Source organism: Takifugu flavidus, chromosome 2 (assembly GCF_003711565.1).
Source record: "Takifugu flavidus isolate HTHZ2018 chromosome 2, ASM371156v2, whole genome shotgun sequence".
NCBI lineage: Eukaryota > Metazoa > Chordata > Actinopteri > Tetraodontiformes > Tetraodontidae > Takifugu > Takifugu flavidus.
This window is the reverse complement of record NC_079521.1, coordinates 2,910,264-2,930,888: the sequence shown is the minus strand read 5'-3', so window position 1 is coordinate 2,930,888 and position 20,625 is coordinate 2,910,264. Positions and strand designations below refer to the sequence as shown.

General features: G+C 41.9%; 2 protein-coding genes across 5 annotated transcripts; one reads left to right on the top strand and one right to left on the bottom strand.

The window, feature by feature from the left end:
* Positions 1-69: 69 nt before the first annotated feature.
* On the bottom strand, positions 70-20,435 carry cep89 (centrosomal protein 89). Of its 4 annotated transcripts, XM_057018822.1 has the most exons (19): positions 20,181-20,435; positions 19,624-19,730; positions 19,177-19,323; positions 18,882-19,077; positions 18,278-18,329; positions 17,653-17,754; positions 17,177-17,392; positions 16,853-17,004; positions 16,001-16,051; positions 15,801-15,884; positions 15,415-15,518; positions 14,910-15,004; positions 14,358-14,538; positions 13,921-14,088; positions 13,297-13,438; positions 12,819-12,908; positions 5,854-6,002; positions 1,499-1,565; positions 803-939 (listed from the first exon to the last, which is right to left on the bottom strand). In XM_057018822.1, the coding sequence occupies exons 1-18, from the start codon at positions 20,244-20,246 to the stop codon at positions 1,523-1,525; spliced, it is 2,145 nt and encodes a 714-aa protein (XP_056874802.1). In that variant the 5' UTR covers positions 20,247-20,435; the 3' UTR covers positions 803-939; positions 1,499-1,522. The 4 variants fall into 4 exon arrangements, with proteins under 4 accessions (XP_056874782.1, XP_056874792.1, XP_056874812.1 ...); XM_057018802.1 differs by lacking the exon at positions 1,499-1,565 and having other exon boundaries at positions 70-939; positions 20,181-20,434; XM_057018812.1 differs by lacking the exon at positions 1,499-1,565 and having other exon boundaries at positions 70-939; positions 16,853-17,001; positions 20,181-20,434.
* On the top strand, positions 5,875-10,233 carry zgc:165481 (uncharacterized protein LOC100073327 homolog). Its single transcript, XM_057018866.1, has 2 exons — positions 5,875-6,120; positions 8,875-10,233. Exons 1-2 carry the CDS (start codon positions 6,057-6,059, stop codon positions 9,615-9,617), a joined length of 807 nt encoding a protein of 268 aa, XP_056874846.1. The 5' UTR covers positions 5,875-6,056; the 3' UTR covers positions 9,618-10,233.
* Positions 20,436-20,625: the final 190 nt, after the last annotated feature.

Below are 20,625 nucleotides of genomic sequence, written 5' to 3'. Positions count from 1 at the left end.
GCTGTATCTCGGTTATTAGGCGAGGCTATTGTTGCACTCCAGAAAACAGAATCAGAGCAGACATTTAAATCTTTTTTAATCACCCTTTATTTATCCAGGAAGTACCCCGGCCGAGGTAGCAGCCATACAAAAGCATATAGGATAAAACAGAATAAATTAGTTCATAAATTAATATTGGAACGCAAATGTCCCAAGGAGTTTTGTCAATATTCCTCCAAGGTGCACACCCATTATTCTGGCACTGTTTAATATTGTAATCTGTATCATAATGAAAAGAAACTGAAAAAAAAAGGTAGGCTATGAAACATTAAAGCAATTTTTCTTTCTGGCTTCTCTTCCCACTTTAATTGTATTTAATCAGTCGCAGTGAAAACTATTACAAAAACGTCTTTGCATCATGTGATTACGTTACTGAACTGATTATTTTGAGTGAATTAAATTAATAATCATGACTGACGCAGAAGGCTGTGTTGTAACTGCAGTACCATATGTGGCCAGCAGAGGGACACATGCAGCGCCACAGAGCCACACCAACGATGAATGAATGAATGAATGAATGAATGAATGAATGAATGAATGAATGAAGGAATGAATGAGGGCGATGCTTGCTATTTCTAAACTTTGGTGTATAAGCCCTGACACACATTTTAAAATGCAAATACAAATCACATAATGTAATGGAGCTACCAGTCTGTCTGTACTGGTTTTATGGAGTTTTAGCAATAAAAATCCATCCCGTTCTTTTGCATCTTGTCCAAAGAATTGTGCTGTGGAGACGAAGCCCTTTCCTGGAGGTCTGAGCTCTGAGCAGAGGTTAACAGGGTTCCTGAGCCGTGTGGAGACCTGGCCAGAAGCTTCGAGTCTAAAAGAGACTCCTTTAACCTCTGTTTGTCCCGTGTGGCTGCCTTCCACGCCACCTCCAGCTCCTCCTCCACCTCCCTGCAAGCAGGAGAGAAATTGAGGCGTCACAGCAGTCACAATGATGTTCACGTTAATTACAAGTAAAACAGAATGATAGAAAAATAAAGACAAAAGATATACAGTATATACTATATACAGAGAGAGGGGGGAAGACATCGACATACATCTGTACATACATTATTATTTACAGTATCCACTGTAAAAATCACAACGTAAAATATAACAAAATAAAGTGCCCACATACCATAATATCATTTGATTATGATCGAACGCAAGTGTCCGTGAGAGTTACGTCAGCTAAAGTCATAGCAGGAAGTACAAATGAGCACACTCCACATTAGCATATGACACTGTTCACTCATTCATTAAATCAGGTCTATGAATTAATATTTGGAGGACGGACGGACGGACGGACGGACGGACGGACAGACAGACAGACAGACAGACAGACAGACAGACAGACAGACAGACAGACAGACAGACAGACAGACAGACAGACAGACAGACAGACAGACAGATTGATTTTTTAAAATCAAAAACCAGAGAAATGCGTTCCTAAGCCTCTACTGATAATTACCTCCCAACCAAAACAGCATGTGTGTTACCCATGGCAACCAGGCAGAGCTCTGCTTTCCATTGAGGTACTGGTGCAGAATATAAAGCAAAATGATGCAGGTGTAAATGAAGGGAATTCAGTGGGAGACTTGGTTCTGCTGGAAATGCTGGGATGTACAGAGCCCTGGCAGCAGCAGCAGAACAGAAGCAGTAGCAACGGAACAGTAGCAGTAGCAACGGAACAGTAGCAGTAGCAGCGGAACAGTAGCAGTAGCAGCAGAACAGTAGCAGCAGTAGCAGGACAGTAGCAGCAGCAGAACAGTAGCAGCAGTAGCAGTAGCATCGGAACAGTAGCAGGACAGTAGCAGCAGCAGCAGCAGAACAGAAGCAGCAGCAGAACAAAAGCAGCAGCAGAACAGAAGCAGAACAGTAGCAGCAGCAGCAGAACAGAAGCAGCAGCAGCAGAACAGAAGCAGAACAGTAGCAGCAGCAGCAGAACAGAAGCAGCAGCAGCATCAGAACAGTAACAGTAACAGTAACAGCAGCAGCAGCAGCAGCAGCATCAGAACAGTAACAGCAGCAGCAGAACAACAGTAGCAGCAGCAGCAGCAGCAGCAACATCAGAACAGTAACAGCAGCAGCAGAACAACAGTAACAGCAGCAGAACAGAAGCAGCAGCAGCATCAGAACAGTAACAGTAACAGCAGCAGCAGCAGCATCAGAACAGTAACAGTAACAGCAGCAGCAGCAGCAGCAGGTGTAGCTGAGGTGCGGCTCAGTGCAGCAGAGCTGCTGCTCCCTCCTCCACTAACATTCATCTGGGAGGAGAACATCTGGGGTCTGACAGCCGTGGGGATTACAGCCTTTATAATTCAGAGCTGAGGAACAGACAGATGATCAAAGATCCAGATGCTAGTGAAGATCAGGCACATCTGGTGGACACTTGTGTTCAAGGGTCACCTGCCTCACTCAAACAGGAAGCTGCTGAAACAGAGCTCTAACCCAAATGTAAACAACATAAACACATATAAAAGAGGTTTGGAGTAAATAAACTGGTAGATGAGGCTGAGAGGGCGTCCTGGAGTCGCCGGGTGAGAGGCAGGAACACACCCGGGACAGGTCACCAGACCTTCAGAGGACACACACCCACACACACCCACACACACTATTCATCAGTCAACCGAATGTTTGGTTTCTGACTGCCAGAGGAAAGGGAATTCTACTTTCATGCTTTATTTTATCTACAGTCGACATAACGGCGGTGTCTTTCTTCCATGATGATGAGACCTAATTGAGGGATAAATGTGTTTGTGTCTCAGTTATGTGCCATATGGTAAATTATGTAAACGTTAATATAAAATAATAATTGAAACACGACTGACGCAGAAGGCTGTTGTTAGTGATTGCAGTACTATAAATGACCAGCAGATGGCAACAGGCAGGATTTTATTTTCCAGTTCATAAAATAAAGAGATGGAGAGAGGCAACAATATGATTAAATAAAAGAAATATTAGCAATAATAAGAAAAAAAAAGTAAACACAATTTCATATATCTAAATATATGCATAAAATGTACAGTGGGACCTCTACTTACGAATATAATTTGTTCCAGAAGTTGTTTTGTAACCTGAAAATTCCGCAAGTAGAGACGCGTTTTCCATGTAAATGCCCTAATCTGTTCCAAGCCCCCAAAAATTCGGACATAATTTTTTTTTGTAAATCATAAAAATGCATCAAAACATGTAACAAATACATGTTACAATTAGATTGCCGCACAATAAATGTAGGAATTCAGTGCAAGGCTTCTCCAGGAACAAAATGAACTTTATTACAGGCTAATCTTACATTAGCTGTCATTACTAGCAACGAACGTTAACACTTGTGGTAACACCGCCATCTAATGGACAAACATACAAACACCCACAATAAATAAAAGTTAAACGAAGACGACGCTGGGATACACACAAACATGTACAGATTGACGTCCCTCGTAGCCAGTGGGATGCCAGGAAGATGCTAGGCCAGGCATGTCCAAAGTCCGGCCCGGGGGCCAATCACGGCCCGCAATAAGATTTCATGCGGCCCGCAACTTGAGTCTTACAATGTATTATTTATGGCCCGCTGGCACTAACAGAATAAATAAATCACTAAAATGTAATTCCTCCTTTCTTGTAGATCTTGTAAAAGACAAGAGAAAAATTTACTTGTTTTAAACTTGAATGATAACAGACAACTTAGCATTACATTTATCAAACTCATGGAAATTTAAGGTATTCCATACAGTTCAGTGTTCAATGTTATCTTTTAGAGTTGTTCACGTCTGCCTGAGTGGCTTATATTTGGTTACACTGCCATTTGAAAAATAAAGAGAATTGTGACAATGAAAATTGTTTTATATTAGTGTACATTTGCATGTAACTTTTCTGGTTAAAAAAACATCAGAAGGATCTTCTGGCCCCCGGGCATCTTCACATTATCAAATGTGGCCCTCTTTGCAAAAAGTTTGGACACCCCTGTGCTAGGCGATAGCCAGTGGCAGAGCAGCTACAAGCATGTTTGCGTTCGCTGAACTCCGCGAGCTGCGAGTAGCAACGGTAGCGTGTTTTTGCCTTTCGTATCCTGAAATTTCTTTCGTAACAAGAGGAAATATTTTCCCGTTGAGACGCTTCGTAACCTGAAAATTTCACATGTAGAGACGTTCGTAAGTAGAGGTCCCACTGTATAATATATGTCTCAGTGTGGTGCTGAATCTCCTCCGGCTACAATCTTCAACACTGGACATGGTATTTTTCATGAATTATTCATTTACACATGCTACAGCTAACACAGAAAATATAAATATGCTGGTAAAATGAAACAGAGAGATACAGTGTTCCTTAGATGAATTTCTTTTGAGGAGTAATTAGTCTTTCTATTCAAATCCACGATGTAAAATCTGAATGTATGGATGTCTGAAACATCGGTGCTACTACAGGTGACTTTATGTTACAGGTATTGTGTGTGGAGTTGGTGACAGGGGGGAAAAAAAGAATAAATATCTCCTCCGGAGCTCCTGGAAGTCTCTGGAGGCACTGAAGAAGTCAGCAGTAAGACAGGAATCAAACCTTATCAGCATCTGCTCTTCCGCAGCATGTGGAGAATACAAAGCAGCGGATCAGAGGACCAGAGACAGACTCATCCTCCGTCTGGGGCTGAGAACCTTGGCTTTTAAACTGACCTCGACTTCAATGGCCAAAGAAGAAAGCCGGAATTTAAGTCAACTGTAAATGGACCTGTACTCACAGGTCTACTCGCATTCATACACTGGAGACAAATACTGTAACAATAACAGTTGTAGCAACAATAACCCTTGCTAGCTAACGAGAGGACCGCCTGTCCTCCCATCAGCCACCACCAGGGTGCTCCAGAGCTGTGCCGGTTTGAGTCGTTGATGCGGCAGCTCTCTCAATCCAACCTACTCGTCCCAGATCGCAGCTTGTCTTTCACGGGAGGGCTGGAGGCCAACAGAAGCAGTTCCTGATGCCTCCAAAACCCTTCATCCGCGGCCTCGGCTGCTAGCAAAGTTTGGTTGTAATAGCCGGGTTTCAACCCATAGGTGACGCCACTCTTTTATGTTTACAGCTAAATGCGCCAAATAGAAATCCTGAAATGTCAAATGTCAGACTCAATCAACAACACTAACACACCACAACACATGTTTTCAACAGAAAAAACAGTGGTTGTGGGGTTTAGTTAGTCTTTAACCAGAAAGGTGGACATAAAGTTTACAAATAATCTTGGCTTCTTTGAACAGTTAATGTCAGCATACATATATAGATGGATCCATGTATATATACATATATACATGGATCCATCTATATATGTATTTATACATGTATTTATACATGGATCCATGTATATATGTGTATTTATACATATATACATGGATCCATGTATATATGTATATATGGAAAAGTTGGGAATAGTATGAAAATAACCCACTTGTGGCATGGATACATGGATCCATGCCACAAGTGGGTTATTTTCATGGTATTCCCAACTTTTCCATTGGAAATGTGAGACCAACTCAACTAGAACCGTCATTCTGCTTCATGTAACGGCGTAAATCCTCTATTTTAAAGTACATGATAACCATGCACGATCCTATTTTTGAAAGAGACAACTCATTTCTTCAGAATTAGGAGGGACAGAGGTGGTGGAGATCTGTTCATCATTATGAAGAGTCAGTAAACCCACATCATCTCATCCCATCAGTCACACATTTGCAGCCTATTCTCCAGTCACTTCCTGCCTGTCTGCCTCCTGCGGTCTCTCCTCCGCTCTCTCCCTCTCCCTCTCTCTCCTCCCTTTGTCTCCTGCTCTCTCTCCCCTCCTACCTTTTAGACTGCAGCAGCCTCTCCTCAGCCTCCTGCCGTTCCCTTAACAGTCGCTGCAGGTGAAGAATCTCCCTCTGGTAGGAGGCTGTTCTTCCCTCCACTTCCTCCTCCAACGCCGCCAGTCTCGTGGACGCCTGCTTGCGGTACACCTGCACATACATGCGGAGGCATGACGCGGAGTGTTGCTATGAGGGAAGCTTTACATGAAGGACAGTGCAGCAGAGACAACTGGAGTAGAGGAAGGGGATTCACGCACACAGGGACAAGGTGAGGAGCACTCACACCGATCTGCAGATATTCTACAGTCATGCTCGGGGGGGCATTTACAGGCTGTGTACATGTGACAGGAAACACTTCTGATAAAGTCCGAAGTTGTTCTTTTAGAGCTGCAGTCAGAAACAGGCACAGCGTCACTCCTACAAGTGGAATAGACGCTAATGTGCGCTGGAGCAGCCGACCTGACACAAATCAACGCGCCTGACGGGGGGGCCTAAAATCGAATCGATGAGGAATAACAGAAACCAGAGCCTGGGAATATGATGGGCTGTTCCTGTGCTGCGTGGTGCAGGTCTGCTGATTAATAGACACGGTCTGTCACAGTGACATAATAAGTGCAACATTCCCTTCAGTCTACATCCTCTCAGATTATCAAGCTGTCTTGTCCAGATATGAGACATCCTGCTCTACAAAGCAAACAGATAAGGCGGGTTTATCTACAGGATAAGGCTGCAATTCTGTTCTGGAGCAGGAGCTCGCTGTTTCTCTTTTAAGCTGATAAATTGTGATATCAGGGGGGTATTCTGCCTGTTACTACGGCATAAAGCAACTGTAAATCTCTGAGTGATCAATAACAGAAGACTCCGTTAGAGGAAACAAGCGGACTGCTAAACACACCAGTTACATTCGCCAAGAACCTCTGAGACCGTCTTTGTTCACTCGTCTTTCCCCACAAGCACCCATTTAATTTCCTTTGTGCTTTAAAAAATACAAAAACGGCATTTGATAATTGCTTGTAGCCTCTTTTTTTCCTGTGGGGATGTTGTGGAGTGCCCAAAAACACATGAAGAGGTTTAATTAGAGGATATTGAGCTGTCAAACAGAGACGATCATTTTGTGATGGAAAACCAGTTTTAGAGGTTTGTAATAATTGTAGTTTTCCATCCACCGGTCTATCAGACAGGGGTGCGTTCAGAGCTGCTCCCAACGCCTAATTTCTTTTAGGTGTTCGGTTCAAACTGAATTTTCTCTGTGTCCTAAAAAGGTTCGGTCCTATTCTGGGGACATCTGTGCTCGATATCGAATGCCACTGGTACTTTCTTCAGAGAACAAAACTCTTAAGAGCAAAATGTGTCAAGCTTGGCCCGAATCTCTCTCTACCCCCCAGGGAGGCAGCAGGATGCCAGCATCAGCCCTGGCGAAGTGGTGACATTTAGCCTTACAGCAAGGCGAGCTGAGCTGAGCAGTAACAAAAATACATTTACCCTCCATGCTGCAGGCCAGAGGCTGGCTGCCCTTCAACACAGCAGCCGCAAATACTCGGAGCTCTCGGGAAGATTTATTCGGTCTACGGGGTTAATCAGGGCATCGATACAAATGTATTAATCACAATTACCTCTAAATATCCACGCTAACCTGCCCTCCAGTCACTAAAACTGATAAAATACTAGGGGCATTAGAAGGGTTAAGGGCTACATCAGCTGTTGGCTTCGTGGCCTTTATACTTTTATTCCTAATTTATTGCTTGATCATTTCACCTGCTTGATAATTTGGCAGCCCAAATTGCTTTTTCCCCCCCACCAAACCGTTTCATTTCCTCTTTACTCTTAAGGCGAGATCATTTCTGTCTTGTCTTATCTTGATGCAGCCTTTGCATTGGTTGACGGAACTTGCAGTTGGCTTTCTTTGAAAGGGTGACCTTTTCAAATGTCGGCTTTGAAAGGTCCAACTCTTCACAGGTGTGATGTCTCACTTATCCTCCGCGTGGAGCTACACAGCCTCTACGTGTGAACGTTCCAACATTTAATCAGTCTGTCCATCAGTAATAATGGGCAACAGTCATCCTGCAGACGCTAAGCTAGTCAATGCACCAACCGTGTTCGTGTGAATATGAAGCTTTTTCAAGGAAACCTACATCAAATGCCACAAAACCATGAGGTGTGCTCCAAGATTCCAGGCTCGATTCCAGCTGGAGTCTGTTCTGTCTCTTTAATGTCTGTGCTGTCCAGCAAACCCAGTTATCGTGAGGCGGCCAACGGTGCCAGACAACAGACTCGAACAAGCTCAGGCTCGCCGGCGCGTGAAACATAACAGAACCTAGTGGATGTGCCGATCTAGCAAGTGATCAAGTAACCTGGCGACCGATCGAGTGATCCAGCAGATTTTCAGTCACTTGAGTGGTTCTATTAAAGGCACTAAAGCAGGGAAAGTAAAAAATATAGGGTAAAGTGTGTAATGTTGTGATCTTCTTCAGAGATTTTTTTTTTTTTTAATTCTGTAGTGGTGGCTGCGATATTTAAAATTGACAGAGACCTGATCTATATTTTCCACTCATGCGTGAGTGACTTTTCATTATCCACACTCTTCGTGATGACAGAATTATGGACCAAACATGGAATAAATGTCAGCTGTGACAACACGAATGAGGAAATTCCAGGGAGATCTCGGGAAACCGGGCTAGCCTTAGCTGCCATCCTGTCTCCAGATAACAGAAAGACCATTTAAGCGCACCACAGAATCAGAACATAAGGGCTGGTGGTCAGAAGACTGTTATCAGCTGGTTGACAGCTGCTTGCTTGTCAGGTCACACAGACCTTTTCATGGCCTCACTGATTCAGGTTTGGGCTTTGGCTCAAGCACTCCACAACATTCACTCCATCCTAGTATCCATTCTGTTTCATCCTCCCACTAATCTTTAGCGTTTTGGGTTCCCCGAATCAGTTTAAAAGTGTATAACACAATCAATGGATTGACCAAAGAGAAATAGTGTTTTTCTTAATGGCGTCTTTTTATTTCCCTCCCCAGAACATGACTTGAAGATGAAATGTGCACAGACTGACATCGAGGAGGACTGCCCCCCACCAGATGAAATAGAATGTAAAATCTGCTACCAACACTACAATGCCTACAAACGCAAGCCGAAAATCCTGGACTGTCTGCACCGAGTTTGCACCCAGTGTCTCAACAAGATCCTGGACGTTGCTGAAGGAGCGGGATTCATCTTGTGCCCCTTCTGCAGACATCAGACACCAATCACGGATTCGGAGGTGTCGGCCCTGCCCGACGACGCCAACATCATGTCCCGCCTGGCCATGCAGGAGAAGTCCTGGAGCTCTGACCACACTGGGGAGGTGCTCTTGACTCCAAAGAGCTTCTCCTCCTCCAGCCCATCTCCAGACTCCTCCAGCTGCCTGGTCATCACTATGACAGAGGAGCAGCGGGACTCGGAGCACGCCCCTCGACAAAACTCTGCCATCTATCCCGAGCAGAGCCTGGAGTCCGTATCGGTGGGCTCCGACGGGCACGTCGACCAGTATGCCACGTCAAAGTTGTGCCATCACGTCCCGCGCACCCTCGTATGGTTGCTGGGTTTCCTGTATTTTGGCTCACTGCCTCTAGGAATCTATTTGTTGGTGTTACAGAAAGTGACACTGGGCATTGTGAGTGTTAGCTTGGTGCCCACGAGCCTCACCGTCTGCCTGGTCTACGAGTTCTGCAGCGTTTGTGTGAGGGCGTGCGTGACAGGGGCTGACAGCATACTGGAGTAGACCCTGATGTGTCTCAAGCTCTCCTCCTCGGAGGCCTGCCTGTGTTGTGTTGGGACTTCTGTGTGTATCCTCTCCGTGTTGTGTTTTACGTATGACCGTAACCTACTGTATCAATTAAAAAAGCAGAGCTAACAGCACAGAAGAGTCCTGGACCCTCGCCACGATCACCCAAAACACTCACGTTGTTTTTTTTAAGGTATTCTGGTTCCCATTTAGGGTGAATTCATCTGTTGAGTCTAATTTATCTCTACTAAGCAATATGTGGCAAAGCACATGGGCACACAGTAAATATGTGCTTGTTAAATTAAGTAAATTGCAACAAGGATAATAGCGTCGACTGTATGTACACGCTGCTGTGAAGAAATGATAGCCAGTATTAGGATTTACTGAATTCTACATTTCTTATATAGAAATTCAAAGCTATTATTTATTAACCTTCTCTAACCCGACTTTAGGCGTGAATGGCAGTCCATCGTGTAGCATCGCGCCCATCTGATGTACAGAACACGGTCCCTTTTTTTGTATTTACTGTAAATGTATGTGCTACGCATAATATGAACGTAGATAACGTAAAGAAAGTTAAATGGAATTTTCAATAAAACTTACTCCAACTTTATACACTACCTCACTTTTTTGTGTCTAAAATTTATTCTTTACATTAAAAGTAGGCAAAGTGGCCCGAGGACTCATGATTAAAGGCAACTGTGTCCTTTGTATTTACTTGTATTACAAATGACATTTCTCTATGGCCAATTACCAATTTGTAACTTCTTGGCAGTTAAAAATTAAGTAATTTCAAGCATATTTCGACAAAATCATTGATCTGAGATACATTTTAAACATTTTGGTTCTTTCTTTCTCTGCCTGTGACCTCGTGAGCAAAGCTTTGCCATGAACGCCCCTCTGGAGATTACAGAAATGATGAAATTTTCCCTTAAAGCAGTACTCTATTTAAGCCTTTCCTTTTATTCCGCTTTGCCGACAAGTGAATCTGCAACTATTTTAATGAATGCATATTCGGATCGATGATATATTTTTATTCACAACCCTGCTCAAATATACGATTGAAACTTGCGACTTCTGAATAAAACAACCCAGAGGTTGATAAATGAGTCTGTAATTATAAAAATAAGTCTGAGTCTTTCTGAAAAATCCCAATGGCTGTCAGTTAATAACAAATTAGTGGCGGGAGACTTCCACAAGCATTAATTCTGTCTGTAAAGTCTAGAAGAACAGCGGATATATACAGGATTAAACACAACAGCAAACACTGCGCAGCCACAAATACATAAGGCATAAATGAATGACTCCATTACAAAGGCATTCAGAGCAGTTTCTGCTGTTCCAGGAAGTATCTGAGTGTAACACTGACTAAAAGCAGCCAAGTGTGTGTGTGTGTGTGTATCTTTTGTGCGCGTGCGTGTGTGAAAGCCTGCATGCAATAATCAAGTTCCCTCCGTGAAAGACTGACCTATTATTAAATGATCACAGAGCTGTAATTGGATAAGATACTCTATAAGGAACTTCATGCACAATTTTGGACTAACAATGATGTATTAAAAAACTGAAAATAAAGGGAGGGTGTAAACAAAGGTGCCTTTGTCTCCGTTGTTGTTTTAACCCTTGGCAACTGCAGTGAGGTCACCCTTTATATGACAACAAATCCATCCCAGCCCTGCTAGACTTGATTAGAGCTTGGTAAGACGTCAGGTTTTAAGATTAGTAAATCTAAACATTCCATTATGTTATTTATCCAAGCAGACAGGGAAAATCCAACTAATGTAGTTGCAGAATTTAAGGTTGATTGCTTCACTGATTTAAGCATTCAAATTGTTGCGTTGCTATAAAAATGATAGACTAGGTATGCGAGAGGTCTCCAAATGTTTAGATAAATGCTTTACCAATCTGGTTATTGGGGGAATAAATACTCTTAAATGATTGCTCATTCTAGACTGTTGTGTTTACTTCAAATTCTACCTCTGCCAACAACAAGCCATTTATTTTGGCAGCCGACGATGCTCTTCATCAAGGTTTTATGGAACAATGGACGCCTCAGGCTGCACCCGCCACTGTTGTACTTGCTTTATGATAGAGGAGGGCGTAAATGCCCAAACCCACTATGGTGCTAGTGTGTGTCACAGCTGAGAACACTGATGTTCCACTGCTCAGAGGAGAATGTGCCATCATGAAGAGGGTGGACGGTTTTTGATGATGGTAAATGCCTTTCACAAGTAACAGCAAGATCACATATGCAATCAGGGGTCAGCAACCAATTTTTGATATCATCTCAGGCCCCTTTAGAAGTTTCCTTACAAATAAAGTCTTGTGTCATTTGGTGCAAAGGCCTGGGGTTGAACCACGAGTAGCCCTCCGCAGTTCCTTTGGGAAAAATATTTGGTGTTGAATGACCATCTACACAGGTTCTGCATGGTTTGGGCCAGGAGTAATGAGTCCCAGTGGTTTATATACAGTATATGTGTTTAAAAATGGGCGCATATAATTAATGGGCGTATTTTTCCATTTGCTTGACCAAATATGATGAATTTACTCAAAATATCAATGGCACTCAAGTCTATACAGCTATTTTTTATTCAGATAATATACTAAATACGGCTTATAAGCTACGTTGTACGGCTTTGGGTTTCCATGACAGCAACAATAAATCCTACTAATCCTACAATATTTAGATGCAGACGTAAACTGTGCTGTGTTAAATATAATAAATAATAAAATGTGGATAACCAAAGAAGGACATAAAGCTTTTCTGCTTCGATTTGAACAGAAATCCACAAATTCAGAATGCGCAGACAAGAACTAGACTGTGATCAGCTACTCACACCTAAAGCTGCATAACTGGAGGCTGGCAAAGAAAACTCTCTTTTAAATGCGACAGCTTCTAAAGCCGTCAGTCATTCAGGTTGTCATGGTAGATTGTCAGAGTGTAACAGTCGAAGGCAACAGAAATAACCTGTATGTTCTCAGGGGGCCAGAGGAGACATGAGGACCTGCTGAGGTCACTTTTGAGCCTGTTATCAGACGTTTCAAATGTATACTGAGGCCAAAAACATTCTTGGCAGTCGAACCAACAGCATTGACTCTCTCAAATGATTGGTATTGGCATTAGATTATTGTTATCAGGTCATATGAGAGAAATGGAGGCTCAAATCAGCTATGTTTGACCAAAAAAAACCCAAAACTTACCCTGATTTCTTTCTCAAGCATTCCAAACTGGACTGCACCATTAACAACCCTGCTGATGAATCCTTTCTTCTCCAGTTGAAGAAGTGAAGCCTAAAACGATGAGAAGGAAGATTGGAGGTCATAATAATGACAGAGGAGTAAGGAGGAGAAGACACAGAAAGGTTTTACATTTGTCAAACGGCTGAACAGCTGATAAATGACCTATTGAGTAAAGATTTGTCGTTCTGGCAGGTTTCAAGGCATCAATTCAACATTTATTCTGAGTTTAGTTTCAATCATTTTAAAAAGGACAGAAGAGAAATATGCAGTTGGTGGAAACTGAAAGGCTGCAGACATTTTAGTACAATATATGATGGTGTGAATATTTAAGCCATGTGTAATATCCAGGTTTTTAGCAGTGCCGTAGGTAGGTGGAAATAGCGTAAAAATATACGTGCCACGTGAAAAAAAGTGTGTTAAGGATGACCAGCATCAGTACCATGTGTAATAGCTGGTCTCTCTCCTTGGAAATGTGCTCCACCACAGAGAGGACAGCTTCCATGTAGTGCAAAGTTGTTTCTTTTTTCAATGTACACTCGTCCGTCTGTCGTATCAACAGGCTTATCCTCCCCTCAGCCTTTCTGCATCGCAGAGAAAATACAAACACACACACACACACACACACACACACACACACACACACACACACACACACACACACAAACGTGTATATATGGTAGGTACAAGAGCAGTCAAGAAGTTGAAGTCAAGTGTGAATTAAGTAAAACCTGGAGGGAAAACTGAGTAAAGGGTAGAAAATGGATTTAACTGGCCTCTATTGGAGCAACAACAAAATATTCAAACAGATATGAATTATTAGATATTAAAAATAAAAAAATGTGCAGTGCTGTTAAAACTAATCATTCAAAACAGATTTGCTCTTAGTTCTTTGATCTTTATTGCTCATTTTATGTCAGGGAGCATATGTCAGATACGCTAGACTTAATCTCGTCTTGGGTTTTATGGCCAATGACATCATGCTGGAAAACAGAACTAATATATTTCATGGAGTTTGTGTTGTATAAATGATAACACGGAAAGAAGAACAGTGTATATTTAGTACCTGTTGGCTTGTTTTTCTAACTCCAGCTCACACTGTGTTCGTTTTAATACATCTGCCAGGTTGGATTTGTCCCAGGCCAGACGTGTATTTTCCTCCTGCAGACTGGACAGTCTGTGGAGGAGCTCTGTCATCTCACTTGCAGTCTTACTCTCCTGCTGCTCACATTGTCTGGGAGCCAAGAGAAGATGATAAAGCACACATATACTGGGAATGAGTACATCCACCTGGCACATCTCAAAACACTACAGAGCTTCGCTCAGTGGTTGTTCTTCTTGCCCTGGGTCACCTTTGGTCTATTGTAAATAATTTATTAGCGGAATTACCAATAACATTAAACTGAGGGCAAATTTTGGATTCACTCTCTCTTAAGTAGCCCAAATGGATTAGTTGGTCTTAAAGAGACAGAATATCAGATAAAATAAAACAAGTAATGGCACCGTCTGAGGTTCTCAGTGATGCTGCAGTGCTCCTCCTGGGTGACAGCATCCCTCAGACGGGTCTGTAAAACCTGCACCTCCTTTACATTTGTCTTGGCCTCTTCCCTGCTCTTTACTAACTCTTCTTCCAAACGCTGCTTGGCTTCCTCCAGCAGCATTAGTTGCTTTGTGACCTTGGTAACTGCAAAGAGTGGGAGAACAGGTAAATGCACACTCGAAAAGAAAGCAAAAGAAAAATCCTGCTGGGTGTCAGGAGGGGGGATGTGTTTGCATTTGGTGTTTTCATTTTTGTTCAACATTTCTAGAGCAGCTGTAACCATGGCTGCAGATTCATAACAACCCATGTGCTCAACACAACTTCATTTTTGCACAGTGGGGCCTATTGTCCAGATGGTGCCCCAACCAGTAGCGAGAGAGAGCTCTCTGTGATGCATCACCATTATCTCTGTTGTATTCACACATTGGGTGGGGGGATCGTCTGTGTATACTGTTCTGGTGTAATATTAAACACACAATTTGTTGCACAGTCCAGGAATTGAATCTTAGCATTACCTTCTGATTGATGCCTGGCGTGTTCAGTGTCCAGCTGATTAAGCAGAACCTGGTTTTCTTGCAAAACGAGAAAGGCCTGCTGTTGGAGTTGTTGACTGGAAAGACCGGGGGAAAGGGGGGGGGTCAAAAAGCGTTATTCTTACTTTCTGTCATTCATTCACTGTGCTGGAGGATACTGAGTATGGAGATACATGGGGGAACCTCCACTGGAAGAACCTATACAGGAATAGCTGCTCCAGAATCACATTTAGAATTTCTTGCTAGGAGGTGACTTGGCTAATTACCAATACCACAGTGTTATTAGTTAATATTATTGTTGTCGTTGACTGAAAATTATACAAGCCAGAGTTACGGAGTGAATTATACAAGCCAGAGTTACGGAGTGATGAATGGTAATAGTGAGGAGAAAGGGACCAAAGTGAAAATAGGATCTAGTTTTCTGTGCATCACATGACAGCTGGTGCCTTAAGAACAAGCTACCAGGAGTTGAGCTTATTTTTCTTACAAGTCCTTGTGGCTGAACCCTGCCATCTTTGCAACGTCATCATGCAGTCTCTCATTTTCCTGGATCACCTCCTCTACACGAGCACGTAACCTTCGCACTTCCTCCTGTGAAAAGCAGACACATTCATGCTTCAAGGATGTGATTAAAATGCATAAAATGGGGAAAGCAAAGCAAAAACCTATTAGACTTCTCTTGTGTGTTACTTATCCCTCAACTACATTCCCTAACAGTAAAATATCTGGGATTGAGTAAGATGCCAGTAGAGTCCCCTGCCATCAGGTGAAATCTTATAGACCCAGGAATCTGGTTCATGTTTGTATGTCGGATTAAACCATGATAATAAACCAATAAAGCACCTGAGCCAATGGTTTTGAGTATAAATTTACCTCAGTGGTTTGAAGAAGCTCATCTTTTTCCTTCATTCTGTCTTCATACGCCAACAAGAGAGGAGATAAATACTTCATGTCGACCTAAAAAAGGGCAAAAGATGCTGAAACCTTGGTGCATTAATGTAAAAGAAATATAAATAATCAACCAGTATGAGGTCCGATCTTCTGCAATACTAGAGCGAAACTACAGTACTGACCAACCAGGGAGGAGGAGAGCCTGTCTTTGGTAAACCACTTATTTTGGATTTCTGTGTGAGACACCAAAAGACAGCAAAATAAAAACAGCAGCCTCGGACAAATAAGTTGTTTGCAGAAGATCTTTTTGTGAAAGCACGATAATTTTAAAAAGTGAATGAGGCTTAAAATCCTCATACATGCTTTAAAAACATCAAACTTTGTTATCATTTTACAGACTAGTGAAGAAATCACATATTTGGGTTAGGGTTAGGGGGAGGGGAAAACAAATAAAAAGTGCAGAAAATGATAGACTTCTCAGTTAAAATTATCTAAAATGCTTCAAAAAGGCATCCAAAAGCAGAAGGATATGGAAGAAAATGGAAAACTGTCATTTGAATGGATGGAATAGCTCCAATAGCAAAGACTGAGCAAATGATCTGCTCCTGAGGGTTCTCAGTCAGTTTGTCAGATGAGCCTGAATTCATGGCATGTGGCACGAATTCATTCAACACTGAATTCATGCCACAGTGCACGGAGGACAGAGAACAGTGTCAACGCATCATGATTTGGGAAGGGGGGGGGGGTCTCATATTGTTGTGGGGTTCGTTTTCAAGGCCAGGAATCATGGATCAATTTGAATACATAAAAATACTTGAAAGGGTTAAGTTGCATTATTCCACGGAGAAAATGCCGTCGTAATGGGTGTTTCATCAAGACAATGAACCAAAGACGCCAGTAAATGAACAGGATCTTGATTCCAGAGCAACAGGAATAATGATTAAAACCCACAAGACTATTCAACTGTGATATTCAAAAGAAAGAGATGAGATTCTATCAAAAAGCCTATTCCTTTGAAAATACTTCTGTAATACCTCTTGTTTGGACAATGGCCGGAAGCGAGCCTGATATTGACTCAGCTCCACATTCAGGCGATGAACTGTTAATTTGAGTGCATCGTTGTCATCCACCAGCTCCTGGGCCTGTTGCCTCAAATCCTGCAGCTCTGCCTGACTCCCTGTACCTGCTCACACAGAAAAATAGACCCCTTGAATGTTTCTCATCACAGTCATAAAGCACTCTGCAAAAAACAGTACCGTAGAAACCTGCAATGCAGCACGGATACAGATAGTCACAGTGAAATCCCAACAAAACCAGCATATAAGACATTAGCTGTGTATGGTATATCTCTGGTTTACCTGCAGAAAACCTCAGATTTGAGGAGGTTTGTCTCTCACTCATCTCCTGCTCCTGTAGTTTTGGCTCACTGGCCGTCTTTGGGCTCTTCTTAGGCTTGGTACGCGCCCTCTCCTCCCGGTCGTCACCATGTGTTGTGTGGCACTCTGAAGACAGCTGAATTTGGCGTTTTGGGCCTTTTTTTTTGTGTCGGCTGGGATGGTGAGGGGGCATCGTTGCTAAACAAGTATGAAAAACATAGTTAATAACAGTGCATGGCAGTTACACCACACAAAGTTGAAATGTATTTGAATGTTTTTGGTTTTTTTACTGTATCCTAATTATAACCTAATTTTGAAGCAAGATAAACAGAGAAGAAGACTGGAAATTAGGTTGTTAATTAGCAAAAAAAAACACACACAAATTAACAAGAATCTACAAATCTAAGAAAAAAAGTGTAATTCATTAAAATGATGATGATCCGTGGTCGAACACCTACCAGATAAAGGTTCTTTCTGACATCCAGGGCTTTTTCCGCCATCTTTAATCTTGGAATCTGTGTTTTCTTCAGGATATTGGAAGCTGGTTTCCTCGGTAAAATCTGAAAAAAAAAAAAAAAAAACAGGTACTGAAAAAAGTTTCCTTTTTAAAGTTAAGTTTGACTTTCATGGATCTCAGTAAAAAAAATGGTCATAAAAGTGAGCAACTGTTTTTATGAGCAACTGACTAATTTGGGAATATCTGATTAATTTGGGAATATCTACACTGTCATGTCTACAATCACAAGCATCGCTTGATTTGGTATAATGGAGCTGTATAACAATCAGATAAATCGGTGTGTTCTTTTCATTCTATTGCTGTTTGCGTATCTGCTCAATAATGAATTGTTATATGCCTTCTAACTTTCCGCCCTTATGTACCGCTGATTGCAATTTACTGATCTTATTTTTAAAAATGTATATACATTAACTGTAAAATTAGATGGACAACAGTCTATGTTTGTCATGGGTTACTGCACACGGCCACCCTTTTGTATTTATCTTAACTCCAATATGAATATATATTACATACTTACACTTACTTTTGTACAACATGGCTAGATGTGAGGTTAATGAGTAAAATACCTGGAGAAGACTCTCTCCTGTTAGGCATCTGGTTTGACTGAGCAGTGCTGGTCTGGAATGAAGTTAAGTAGAATAAACAGAGAAAGGGTCAAAATATAGAGTTTGCTGTCCCGTGCCTTTTCCGCAACGCTACACCAGACTGACAGAAGCTTCATGATGGAGTGATGCACAGTTTAAATGCGTGTGTCCTTCTAGTGTTCAGTTGTGCTGTTGCTTGTACATAGTGCCTACTGTAGGCCAAATATGACTAGTTTTGTCCTGAAAAATGTTCCCAATTGTTTTAAAATTTAAGTTCACTTTAAGAGTTTACACTTGTGAATACACATCCAGCTACACTCTTTAGTAACCGCAAAAAAAGGGAAACAACGCCCAACTAATAAAAGAAGAGGTGATTTTAAACATTTCAGCACAAAAATATAATGTCCTTTTTTGCCTTGTATAGAGGAAAGTTATGGGAAGAAAATGAAAATCTGTCATAAAACGGTAAATGAAGGTGCGTTTAACTGGGACAACAGGTGTGAATGTGCTTTGAAACCGGTTATTAAAGGTAGAGTAATAGTGGAAGAAGGTCAAGGACATATAGGACCTTCCTGCAGAATCTCACCTTCAATTGTTTGTGTGGCAGAGCATAGACAGGTTCTGTGACTAAATTATTCTCTCGTCTTTCCAGACTTTGGTAAACATGGTCTTCTCTGTCTTCTTCATTTCCTGACTCCTTTTTCTTGGCCTCCATTTCCTGCTCTGAATGTTCAGGGGACGACAAGTTTGGGTCACTAGCCAAATCATCAGACCATCTGCCTCTAGGGAAACAACAGTTATTGATTAATACTACACAACTGAGGGGCATCAGTGCTATGACAAGCTTGGAATAATAGTTGTAATTATGTTTAGGAGGTTACCGGGTGTGAATCCCTGCCCCTTTGTTTGGCTCTGTTGTGAAAATGTCTGACTGGCTGCTCTCAGAGAAAGACCTCAGCCTGGTGGGGGGGATAGCCCACATCTGTCCAGTGAGCGAAGAAGACAGGATGGCTGCTGCTAAGGCTGATCTGCAGATGAAAACATTATCACAGCATGTGCTCATCACGATGAGCAATTCTGACCTTAAAAGTCAAGGTAAATGGGTAGGACGTGATTCACATTGACAGCAGCATATCGGGCCAAAACAGCTGCAAGGTTCAACTAATAATTCATCCATTCCACAGATTGCCATAAATGACAGAAAGCACTATAATAAAGAGGTTGTTTGAACGTAACTAGCAGTTGTGCATAAGGTAATTTAATAAGCAGCAAAGACAAAAGGAAACACACAACAAAAGGGTCCCTGAGGTTGATGGAGACAGGTGTACCTGGGTCTTTCAGGTGAGGGGTTGGGACTGCGAGGGGGTGGGGTACGAGGCACAGCGGCCTTGGGAGCAATGGAAGCAGCAGGTACCAATCCATGACTGATGTTTTTCTACCCGAGAGAGGTTGGGTGGGTTATGAAGGATGGTATAATACAGAAATGAAAACATCTATGAAAGGAATGGCTGATCAGTAACCATAGGCAACACTATACAGTCCACATACAGGCAACGTCACGAACAAGAATTTAATTTTTATTGCAATAATGAACACTTTGTTAATGTAATGTTTACTGGTGATTTTTTTCCATCATAAATGATAGTTTTTTGAGGTTTGAGTTAATATTACACTTAAACTCAAGTATTACCTTTGAAAACGTAGTCAGCAGACAACGTTAGCAACTATGACAACGTTTAAGACTACAGTTTGTGCTAGCTCCGTCTAAAATTAGGCAAAGCTAATGCTGTTTAGTCAATATTTAAAAAAAACAAACCATTTGGTCACTTAGCAAGCAAGCAAATATAACAAGTACGTTGTATGTATTTCTAAGAGGTAAACTTACAAATTTCTTGTCTTTCTCCCTTCTGAAGCTGAATTTAAACATTGTGGAAAATCGGTTTTCACTCATAACGCAGTGTTTACTTAGTTGTCATTAATAACTAATATATATTTGAGTCCATATTGCGCTTTGAGTCTGAAGATATTTCCTAATGACAAACTAATTTATACCAACTATAAAATAAGCAAACTAAACTCAAGAAATCGGTTGCTTGCCGACTACTCCAGACGCTTCCTCACCAGGAGGGACCTTGAAACAAGGCCCGCGCTGATTGGCTGGAAGTGAAGCAATGATCCAATCAGCGACTTGTATCAATCACATAGCAACGACGTCTGACTTGCAATCTGCGGTTTGACCAGCAGGTGGCGTTACCACAACTCTTAATTTCCTTTATTTCTCTTGAGGTCAAAAGCTGGTGGAATAAATCCTTTCCTAAATTGTCGAGAAT